This window comes from Triturus cristatus, chromosome 11 (assembly GCF_964204655.1).
Source record: "Triturus cristatus chromosome 11, aTriCri1.1, whole genome shotgun sequence".
NCBI classification, from domain to species: Eukaryota; Metazoa; Chordata; class Amphibia; order Caudata; family Salamandridae; genus Triturus; species Triturus cristatus.
Genome location: NC_140594.1, coordinates 63,789,443 through 63,801,445, shown reverse-complemented (window position 1 = coordinate 63,801,445; position 12,003 = coordinate 63,789,443). Strand labels below are relative to the sequence as shown.

Genomic DNA, 12,003 nt, shown 5'->3' with positions numbered 1-12,003 from the left:
CAGCTAATTGGGCGTGCTTAAGGGCCATCAAATCGATCTGGGGTTGCCATTTTAATTTTCTACCCAGGGTAACCCCCAGGTAGGTCAAGACATCAGTTTGTTCTAATTTGATGTTATTCAGATATACATCTCCTCTAATTAATTTATGTTTGTGCAAGACCATGAATTTGGTTTTTTCCACGTTTATCAGCAACTCATGGTCTGGACAGAATTCCTGAAATCGATTTAATGCCCTTTGCAACCCTTTTTGTGTTTTTGAAATAATCAGGGTGTCGTCTGCAAACATAAGCAGAGGGACCTTCACACCTGCGAGAGATGGAGCGTCGGTTGGAAACGAGGTGAAATAATTGGCAACCCTATTTATAAATAAACTAAAAAGGGTTGGAGCCATGACGCATCCTTGGCGAACCCCCTTAGATACTGAAAATCTTTCAGTAGTCTTACCCCGAGATCTTGCACTGAAAGCATTCCTTTCCTCTGTCAGGGGAAGTGGTTGGACCTCTCAAACCTTTGGGCGGCGTAAATGTCTTCCCTTATTATAGACCTACAATTTCTCCTATGCCATAGCCACTGGATACTTCAGGGATTCTTTGTCTTCCCTGAATAAACTGGGCTTGATTTTGGGTACATTTATTAAGTATATTTGATTTTTTGTACTATGAAACAAAGAACTTCGTTGGCATTGATTTGGCCAATGCTGGTGGGGGCCAGAGTGGCTTTATGGATATGACAATCTTTGATTGGCTTGGTTGCCATAACTCATATAAACATTACGGGAGGTATGGTTACTATCAAGGTATTGCTGGGGATAGGAGTGCAGGGTCTCATGGATGGGCAGTTGGGTCGCATTTGGAGTTGTGTGGAGAACAGTCAAGACTGCTTCAGCTCCATCCTGGGGCTTACCCTTAATAACCATGTCTGAGACATTACCCAAAGACCCCCCGGATGTACGGAGACTAGCAACTTTTGGACAATTCGAACATTTGTCATTATAGGTCATGTTGGTCGTATCTTTTAATTTTTCAGTTAGCTGTACAATCAGGGCCTTTAGGACATTAACAAGTTCTATAAGTACACCAGGCTGTAATATCAAGCTGGCTTGTTCAGATCGAGTCTCCCTCAAACAATTACAAGAGTGTGAAGAGGTTGTTTGATGTACTACGCCCTCAGAAGCTATACGTTCGTTCGGTTGGGCTAACACAGTACTTATGGAAAGGGTCAGTAGTGGAGTAAATCTGTTGCTACATTCTACTTAACACTGCAATTCACTAGCGTTTACTGTTTGCTTAACAGAAGGTTGAGCAGTCTTGCTTAGTGAGTCCCCCGCTATAACAGGTTCCGATATACCCTTATCCATAGGTTTTTTAAACATGGCCGGTATAGATAGAACCTGTAGGAAGGGGTTGACTTTTGGAGGAAGTATGATGGATACTACTAACCCTATTCGCTGCATCTGGTAGAATTATCAACATTCCTTCACAATCTTTAATCAAATTATCTATGAAGTCCATGACCCCATTGTTCCTTTTGATAGCAGTGCTTTTGGGACCTTTTTTGGGCTTCTTCCCCTTCCCCGCTGGTCCCCCCCCCCCCGGGGCTTCAACTGCCTTCCTTTTCCCCATACTTAACTTCCGAACGGATAGATCCAAAGGATATGGAGCCAAATCTTAAGCGAGCTCGCAAGACCACCCACAATAACGAGCACACTTACACCACCTGAATTACTGAGTAAAAGTCCATGAGGCAAGCAGGGTAAAATAGCAAAATAACAAATTGTTTTGGGATATCCACCCCTTCCACCCTTTTCGTACGTTTGTCCACAGTCAAATAAGTCAGCGTATTTGTAATGACAGTGGAATAAGGCTGGCCAGACCAACAGAACCTTGTTTCTGCAGACGGTAGGCCGGCGAAAGGGGGATGGCCCTGCCCTGCCTCTTCCTGTCGAGGACGGGCAGGCCGGGATTTGTAGCGCCGGCTGGCACGAGGCGATGACGCGGCTCCTGCGGCGGTGGATGCTGGGCCAGGTAGTCCTCCCACGATCCGGGCAGTAGCAGTGGGCTTGCAGTGCTCAAGGGATCCCGCGCCGCGTGGGGCGGGCCGGGATTTATAGTGCCTGCTGGCGCGAGGTGATGAGGCGGCTCCTGCGGCGGTGGATGCTGGGCCAGGTAGTCCTTTCACGATCCGGGCAGTAGCAGTGGGCTTGCAGTGCTCAAGGGTTTAATCATCATACGGCAGCCCCCCCAAGATCATTTGCAGATTACCACTGCTGGGGCAACTGGGATTATATGTCTACCGGCGACCAAAATATGTGGCAACGTGATCTACATTATGCTCAAGAAAAGGCCCATTATGAGGCATTATGCAGCACACATTCCCTGCCAGTATTTTGATCCATTCGAGCTACATCCTACATTTTTGTTGACATCATCATCATGTGGCAAATGCTCTAAAACCATAACTCTACAGTAAACACCATAGACACAGAATTGCATTAATCCACTGGTGTGCACAATCTTCCATTGTTTTATGAACAATCTATTCATGAAAAACAAGCAAAACCTGAACATTCTCATTTAAATCACTCCCTATTGTTAGATGCACTTTGAACAGAACAGCCTTTTCATTCTAACTAACCGAAAATAATAGTGATATAAAAAATATATAACGAGTGACATGTTGATATGGTCCTATAGAACCGTCTCAGGCCTTGGCCTCATGGTTTATACATGTGACCATAACTCGTATATGCAACATTCACAAAAATATCACCCTAGATGTTAACCACAGTAAGAAATATTTGAGATGGCAACACAACTGGGTAGGGTTACAGAAAAAGGCATGTACTCTGGCAAATATATCAAACCACATTACCTTAAGGATATCGGACTCATAATTGTTGTTATTTAAGATTCCGTCCAGACATTTATCACCAAAATTTAACTCTGTAAATAAGAAAAAGGGACTGAGTGATCACACACGTCTTACAAGCTACATTTAACATTTTTTACTAGAGAAATGTTTTTATTTAAACACTTGCTACATGATGTGCAATAAAAAATATTGTGCTGGTGGGATACAAGTACTCAGAAAACCAAAGGAAATTAATTTTTAATGTAGTTACTCATGCAACACACTGCGGACACAGGTCTTGCCAGTCGTACCTCTGTACAGGAAGTAAATCAGTAAAACAAACCTCATTGCTGTTCCATTAGCAGGGGCTCTATTACCACATTCACATACTGCTTACACAGCAGAGACACAGTGCTTAAAGTAACTGACATTCTGAGGCGCGCCAGCTACACGGCCAGTTGGACACAACAGTTTCTACATCCATCTATCGTCACAGGATAAAGAGATTCTCGGTTTACATCCCATCCTCAAGGTTCATACAGCGCACAGTTTGACGTGAGCCCTAGGAGACTCCTAGCCAGGAATCCATATGCATTAGATTGGTATGAGTCAATACACTACCCAATGAAGTATTCTCCAAGGCTTTTTAACATATGACTGGCTGCAAACCACAATGGAGTTCTAGTGAGGAACATTCATGGAGAGAGAAAGTGATCAGAGGAAACGGGGAGTGCTGAACGGGTTGCACTGCCAGAGCTGTGCAACTAAATTTGCAGTGGTTACTCTAAGTCAAAAAGAACTTCAGCTGACACAGTAGAATGTGGATGACTGCAAGAACTGGGGAACACAGGCAGAGCTGAACCTGCGCACCAGTATATAGATCATAGAACATTAAAATGTAATAAAAAAATAAATAGTAAGACATACCATAAACAACACAGAAGGCATGATCAATACGTTACATAGGTTTAAAAAAAGCGGAAAGCTATTGCAAGTTACTTGTTCAAACATCCCACGTTGAAGTCCACCGCTTCCACTTGTGATCTAACATTATATTTCCGGTAGAAGGACATCGAGTAATTAATTCTTATGGCACAAACGTTAGGACAAAACATCACCAGGAGGCCGAGAGGGACCAGGAATCTTCTCAGCATAACACTGTTCATGGAAGAACATACATGTCACGGAATAAGAGCCAATCTGGCTACTAACAACACACGGTGACTAAACATCAGAAATGTCACTTAAAAGAGTGAAACCTAATATCTGCAAGTTTAAATTAATTAATATCAGATCAGGAATCTCGTATTTTCTGAACAGGACCAAGAAGGTTCTGATTTCCACATCCACTGAGAGAAATACAACCTCCGGACGGTAGGTGGAGTGCAGGACTAGAATCATGGGGTGCAGCAGGGGGTGAGGTGCTTTTGGCAAGACGTATGAGGACTGAGTTGTCTGAGGGCCTGGGTGCTGAAATAACAAGAAGGAATTTACAGGGGTGAATGTAAGGACTGAAATACAATGATGCCTAATTACAGGGGTGCGCACACACACTGATCGAGGAGCAATGGCTGGGAGAGTCTGTGCAGAGGCACAAGGTGCAGGCAATGGGTTGAGGAATAGTGGCACGGTTGTAATCGAGATGTGTGTTGAGTCGCAGAGGGTGAGAAACAGTGGCAGACCTGTACATGGCCCCAGTGCGGAGTCACGGATGGTGCAGGCGAGGACTGAGAAATAGTGGCAGAGCTGTACATTGGCCCCAAGGTCAAGTCACAGATGGTGAAGGCAAGGACTGAGACACAATGGCTGAGCTGTTCGTGGCCCCAGGGTTGAGTCACAAATGGTGCAGGTGAGAACTGAGAAATAGTAGCAGATCTGTATGAGGCCCCATGGTTGAGTCACGGATGGTGAAGGCAAGGACACAGTGGCAGAGCTGTATACGGGCCCCCATCATCGAGTCCTGGATGGTGCAACTAAGGAATGAAGAACAATAGTAGAGCTGAATGTGGGCAAGGGCTTACGAACAATTATAGCGCAGTACGTAGATTCGAGTACTGAGAAAAGGGTGGTGCAGACAAGGCCCAGCTGTACACAGCCCCAGTGCTGAGTAGGATATGGTGCAGGCAAGCACTGAGGAACAATGGTACGTTGAAGGTTGGCCCCAGTGCTCAGTCAGAACGGTGGGGGTTAGGACTGAGGAACAGTTGCAGAGCAGTACATGTGCCCAAGTGCTGAATAACTGATGGGGCATGCAAGTATTGGGGAAGAGTGACAGAGCTGTATGTGGGCCCCAGGAATGATTCACAAAGGTGCAGGTAATGAATGAGGAGCAGTGACAGAGCAGTACGTATGCCTCACTGAAGAGTCACAGTGGTACTGGTAAGGAATGAAGAGCAGTGGCGAAGCCCCTCACTGATGAGGCACAATGGAGTAGGAAAGAAAAGAGGAGCAGTTGCAGACCAGTATGTGGGCCTAACTGATGAGTCACAACAGTAAAGTTAAAGTATGTAAAACAATGGCAGAACTGTATGTGGGTCTCACTGATGAGTCACAAAGGTACAGGTAAGGAATGGAGAGCTGTGGCAGAGCAGTATGTGGCCCTCAATGATGAGCCACAACAGTGCAGGTAAGGAATGAGGAGCAGTGGCAGAAGCGTACTTCGACCTCACTGGAGAGTCATACTGGTGCAGACAAGGACTGAATTATGAATATAAGCAGGCTGTGAGGGAGTTGCAGCAGTGCCTGTATACCCCCAACATCATCCATTTTCGGAATCATGGTATACTGCCTTTCAGGTTTCTCTTGTAGAGCCACTACTGTTTAATTTGAGTAAATTGTCAGACACTTAATTGAGGTGGGTATTAATGACCCTTAGTTCCTTTAATCACTTTTTTTCCAAAGGAAATGTATTCAATCACAATCTCTTGGTGATTTCTTTATAAAGTTTTGTAATGTAATCTTTTTCATTCAAGATGTCTCCTAATGAAAAGTTCTTCACAAAGCCTGGAGTTTATTTGTTATTGTTCGTTCCCAACGTCAGTCACTTATGTCCTGGAAAGAGTCATTTTCGAACAACCAATGTGGTGCAATATGCCATGGTGATGCTCGTCTTGGCTATGCAATTGACTGAATGATTCTTTAAAAGGCATATTAATAAGTAACATCGGGAAAGAACAATAACAAAATAACTCCAGGCCTTTGAATAACCATAACCCAGGAATTTACAAATGGAGGGCTATCCTTCACAGAACTCCAATCTACAATGTAATGACCTTCTGTTGAGGAGTCTCCAATGGTGAGGAGTATATACACAGTGATGCTAGGAAGTCTCCTACAATGGAGAAGCATAATCGCTTGATGTGGCCACCAGAATGCTCCTCTGACTTGTCTCTTCTTCAGGTAGGACACTCCAAAGCCGTCCTCTCAGTGCTGGACTGAACAGAACATTTTGGCATTTTGTAAATCTGAAAATTCCTGACACTAGATACTTTTTAAAGAAAGAGTCATTTTAGAGGGGTACAAAGCAGAGCAGCCTTTTAAAGTACTTGTTACCTTCTCGTGTCACAACTGAAAGGAAAGTAAAACAGGAGAGGTAAAAACAGCGCGAGACCAATGATTCTGTCTCTTGTGACCTACCATAGAAGGGTGCCAGGCAGCCGAGGCATCCTATTCGGGTGCAACCCCAGTACATGTGGCAGAAGGGATGTGCGCAAATGGTGCCTGTAAACGCAAAGGAAAAGACATGTTACTTCCGGCAAGTGTCTACTACTGGGACGTGGACTGGACTCGCCCTAATTGCAATGTACGATATGCAGCGCAAGGTAAAAGATTTCCAGGTCCACGAAGCCATACATTTAATGTGTCTATCAGTATTTCAGATCCTCTAACTAGTCTCCAGCTTTATCCTTACCCTCACACAGACACATGACTCCCAATTACGTCTCTGAAGTCTAGTTCATACTAAGCTCACGTCACTGCCACTGGTTGGCAGATCCATTTACTTAACGACAACATCTGCCCTACTTACTGATGCAGACAGATGCCTTATTGGTAAGATACATCTATACGTGCATAAGAGAAAGGCTTTTCACTGACAAAAAGGCATTCATATATGACCATGCAGCCCATGGTTGAGGACCTTCAATGCGGGCACTGATTCTAAGGGTTGTAGTCTGGAACACTGAGTAGAGAATATGGTTAAACCTTAATATTGTAAGCAAAATATCAAGGTACGCAATATTTGGGATCCACACCGTTTTCATATCCAATCTTAAATTCCATCCCAAACTGGTTATCCCCACCCCAGTACCTATCCATAAGAGCCGAAAGAAGTTGCTATGGTAAAGCATTCTAACACCTTCCTTACTCAACATGAGGACAGAAAGCAACTCCAATTCTCCCTAACAATTCCCACATAGAGCTGTACATACCAACCCCCCACCCACCCGTCCCACAAACCATTATTCTTTATCTCACTTCCTGTCCTGGCTACCAGGTTATCAAGACAATGACGCATACTTCCAGTTAGAGACACTGGTCCTGTCTAGTCCGATATCTGGTATAACAGCAGCTTCTGCTTGTCTCGACGAGCAGATTTTTGACTTTCTCTCAGAGACCTCAAGACAGAAACCCAAGAACGCACAATAAAGTGCTTAGACATTGGAGCCTCCCAACAGGGTGAGTGAACTTCTAGCTTCGACCACAGTGGGCCTCAGAAGGCTGCAGTCTAACCAGAGCAGCCGCCAAGACAATGAAGGGCCAGGCCTCAGAGTACAGGGCAGGGGCCTGTCCACGGCATGGAAGGCAGCATCTTTCAGTCCACTTTGGTGTTGTTGTTCATCCACAAGTTATGAGCACTTTTAGAAATGACAAACACCCAGCACCCTCCTCTTTAGCTCTCTCATCGGTGCATTGATTCCGGAAGGAGCGAGGAGAAAGCACCCATCATAATACCCTTTCATTCTGGTACTGTTCTCCCTCTCCCCCACTCACCCCCCCTAGACTGTTCTCTCTACCTTCAAGCCAACCTTTTGCTACTCTCTTCTCCCAGTCTGCTTTAAAAATCTTTTTTAGAAGATTCATTCTCCAGCCCATTCTTTCCCTTTGAGTGGAAGTGGATCATCCCAGTCTCCCAATAACGGTTTGTGGGTTGAAACCTTTCAATGTCCATCTCTTGTGTTCCCCAGCTTTACTTCTAGTACGCCCAAGCTCCTCCTTTTGTGAGTACTATATCTCTCTATCTGTCTGTCTTACTGTCTGTCTTTCTTCTCTATCACTGCTTGCTGTCTTCACCTTCTCTTGCTCCCTCACCGCCCCCTAGTTTTTTGTTTTAATGTCTCCTTCCTTCTCCTGCTCTCTTCCTCTCTTCAGGGATGAATCAGACTCTAACGTGATAAAACATAACAGACTGGAGCTCTATAACATCATATTTAAATATCTACGGAAAGGGTTTTCTTACACTGCTGTGGAGCGGAGTGAGCACCTGGTTCCCGCTCCCCTCTCCGGTCAGGCATTGGTTGGAAACAGCAAGTGCAGATCACATGAGTTCCCTCTGTTGAGCACGTGTATTCCTGAACCCCTGAATGGAAAAACAGATTATTTGGTTCTGTTTAGCAGCATCCTGCCTTTTAACAGAAACACAGCGGCACACGCAGTCTCTCTGTATCTCTCTCATCCAAACAGAACATCAAGTCATTTGCTATTAAAATAAATCTCAATATTTTGCTTTGGTTCCATGGCCATCGAGCCATTTATACAACACTTTTCAGCTGGCCTCCTAAAAGATGCTGAGGGCCTAGCAAGCCCCTCTAGATTATTGGTACAAGACTCGCCAACAGATTGTGCAGATAAAATGATCTTCTGGGACATGCAGATGCCAGAGTCCTGCAGAGATAGATGCCAGCACATCCATCTGCACGAAACAGCAATAGTGGCATCCCTTCCTCTGAGTTTTTTGGAAGCAGCAACAATGTTTTTATGTCTCGATTAGACAGCTCTGCCAGACTTGTGTTTACACACAGTGGGCACACAGACAACCCATAGCTTACAATTTGTCAGCTTCAGCATCGCTCTCATTTGCTTCACCTCCGTTTGTCATGGGCATGTGGGCGTTATTTCCTCTTCTTGTGTTTGGCACTCCCCTGGAGCATGGACAAAGTGCTCTCGTGTCCATCCACTGCTCCCATTTTTTAAGCTACTTTTTTCTTAGTGTTCAAGCACTCCATAAGAGTAGTTGTGTTTTAAGTCCTTCTCCCATATCCCCATGCATGTAAATTCTATTACCTATTTCCCACTCGCCCCCTTTCATGTTGCTTATTTTCCCTCCCACCCCTCATACCCTTTACTCAATGCAACTGCACTCTACTCTGCACCACTCTACTTTATGCCACTGCATGCTGCGCCACTGCATTTTATGCCACTGCACTTTATGTCACAGGGCTCTATGCACTCCAGTGTATGCCATTGCTCTCTACAGCACTCTACTCTGCACCACTTTATTCTAGCACACTGCATGCCACTGAACTCTAATCTAAAACCCTACGTCACTCTATTCTACGCCACTCTATCCTGCACCGCTGCAATCTACACCACTCTAATCTACTTTGCACCACTCTACTCTGTGCCTCTGCAATCTATGCCACTCTACTCTGCACCACTCAACTCATGCGTCTGCACTCTACGCCACTCTAATCTGCACCACTCTATGCCACTGCACTTTATTCCACTGTACTCTATGGCACTGCACTCTATTCTGCACCACCCTACTCTACGCCACTGCATTCTTCTCTGCACCACTCTACTCTATGCCACTGAACTCTATACCGCACAGTGCCACTCCACTCCACACAATGCAACTCTAAGCACCTCCACTCTACCCTACCCCACTCCACGCTACACCACTCTGCAAACCTCTACGTTATGCCACTCCACCCTACTGCACTCTAAGCCAGTTCTCTGCACTCTTCTGTACGCTACTCCACTCAATATATCTTATGAATGAAAGTGCTTCAGACTGCACTTCTGCTATTTTAAATACTGTAACTAAACGGGGTTTACAATGTATCCACCTGAGAGGAATAGTAGGGAAAATTAGCTCTGCTGGGATTCACACACGTGACCTGCAGATAACCACACGTCAGCGGGAAGCGTTTAACTCACCGAGCCATCTGCAGAGAAACAAATAGCCGGACCTTTTCTAGGTACTACATGGACGTCAGTGTTACAAATATTCCACAACGACAGCAACGGGTGCTCCCTTGGAATATGTTTGAAAACAGGCGCGATCTCTAGGTTTACAGGAAACCTCAGATATATCCTCTCACTAACAGGAACTGACAAGAAGAACAAGTTACTTACCTTCGGTAATGCTTTTTCTGGTGGATACAGTATCTGCTTGTGGATTCCTCACCTTGTGAATATCCCCTGCACCAGCAACATTCGGAAACTTTGTAGCTCTTCGCACCGACGAGGACGACGTCACAGAAGCACGGCTCCGCACGCGGCTCCGCTGACGTCACTGGATCCATAAGAGGACCTCGTCGGCGTGATAACGTCAGTTCCGCCCTTTATTCCGTGCCTTCGAGGCACACGGACAGACTGACAACAATATATATACAGTATACACAGTACATAATATACAAACCAACACACACAGTGTGAAGAGAATGCAGGAAAGCAAAAGAAATAACACACTTCCTTTGACAGTAATAAATACATTTTGACACATCATCACTATTGTAGGTATACAAGGGTGGACAACGGGGAGGCGGGTGGGTCAGTGAGGAATCCACAGGCAGATACTGTATCCACCAGAAAAAGCGTTAACGAAGGTAAGTAACTTGTTCTTCTGATGGATACATCTGCCAGTGGATTCCTCACCTTGTGAATAGATTCCCACAGCAGTCCCACTCCCGGAGGAAGGTGTCCACCCTTCTATACCAGAAAGTCCTGAAGGACAGAACGAGCAAAGTGTCTGTCCCACCTCACCTCAGAATCCAAGCAGTAATGCTTTGCGAAAGTGTGGAGGGAGGCCCAAGTTGCCGCTCTACAAATGTCTTCCACAGGAACACCTCTAGATAAGGCAGATGTAGAAGACTTTGCCCTGGTAGAATGAGCCCTTATACCCTCTGGAGGTTCCTTACCGGCCAAAGAGTAACATATCTTGTGCACAAGATAATCCATCTGGAAAGGGTGCGCTTGTGCAACGCTCTGCCTTTTCTGCAGCCAACAAAGCCCATGAAGAGCTGGTCATCCACTCGAAAGTCTTTAGTCCTATCGAGGTAAAAGCTCACCGCCCTCTTAGGGTCCAAGCGGTGAAGCCACTCCTCCTCCTTGGAAGGGTGAGGGTGAGGATAGAAGGTAGGGAGGGTAATGGACTGCCCCAGATGGAAAGGAGTTACCAACTTAGGCAGAAAAGCAGCACTGGTCCTGAGTACCATTCTTTCAGCATGAATGGTCAAGAACGGGGGTTTCGAACTCAGAGCTTGAAGCTCACTTACCCTCCTTGCCAAGGTAATGGCAATGAGAAAAACTGTTTTGAAAGACAACAGCCTTAAGGGACACTTGTGCAAGTGCTCAAAAGGAGAACCCATTAAGTAAGTTAAGACAAGATTTATGTCCCATTGAGGCACAATAAATGGAGTGGGCGGAAATTTGTTGGTAAGGCCCTTAATGAACCTCAATACAATAGGTGACTTGAACAAGGACGGCTGATCCGGCAAACAAAGGAATGCCGACAAAGCCGATAAATAACCCTTCACAGTAGCTACAGCAAAGCCCTGCTGAGCAAGAGAGAGAGCAAACTGAAGGATGTTGGATAAACGAGCCTTCAAAGGGTCAATAGAGTTCTCTCCGCACCAAAGGACAAATTTAGACCACCTATAGGAATAGATAGATTTGGTGGAATGACGTCTGGCAGACAAAATTACATCCACCACGTCAGGTGGGAGAGAAAAAGAATTCAGGTTGCCCCGGTCAATCTCCAGGCATGAAGGTGTAAGCTCTGGAGGTGGGGATGTAGAACCTGCCCCTCCGACTGCGAGAGGAGGTCTGCCCTGAGAGGGAGACGGAGCAGAGGGCATGAGGAGAGGTGGAGAAGATCTGTATACAACACCCTTCTTGGCCAATCCGGGGCGATCAATATGACTTGGGCCT

General features: G+C 45.5%; 1 protein-coding gene across 6 annotated transcripts in view; it reads right to left on the bottom strand.

Moving 5' to 3' along the window:
• Positions 1–12,003, bottom strand: part of CHFR (checkpoint with forkhead and ring finger domains) — a 347,673-nt gene that overhangs the window by 96,492 nt on the left and 239,178 nt on the right. For all 6 annotated transcript variants that reach the window (XR_014970933.1, XR_014970934.1, XM_085636275.1 and 3 more), the window contains 3 exons: positions 8,309–8,428; positions 6,487–6,570; positions 2,872–2,942 (listed from right to left, as the gene is read on the bottom strand). Coding sequence is in view for 4 of the 6 variants with exons in the window: in XM_085636275.1 (XP_085492401.1) it covers positions 2,872–2,942; positions 6,487–6,570; positions 8,309–8,428 (275 nt within the window). In the remaining 2 variants the exon portion in view is untranslated. The remainder of the gene's footprint in view (positions 1–2,871; positions 2,943–6,486; positions 6,571–8,308; positions 8,429–12,003) is intronic.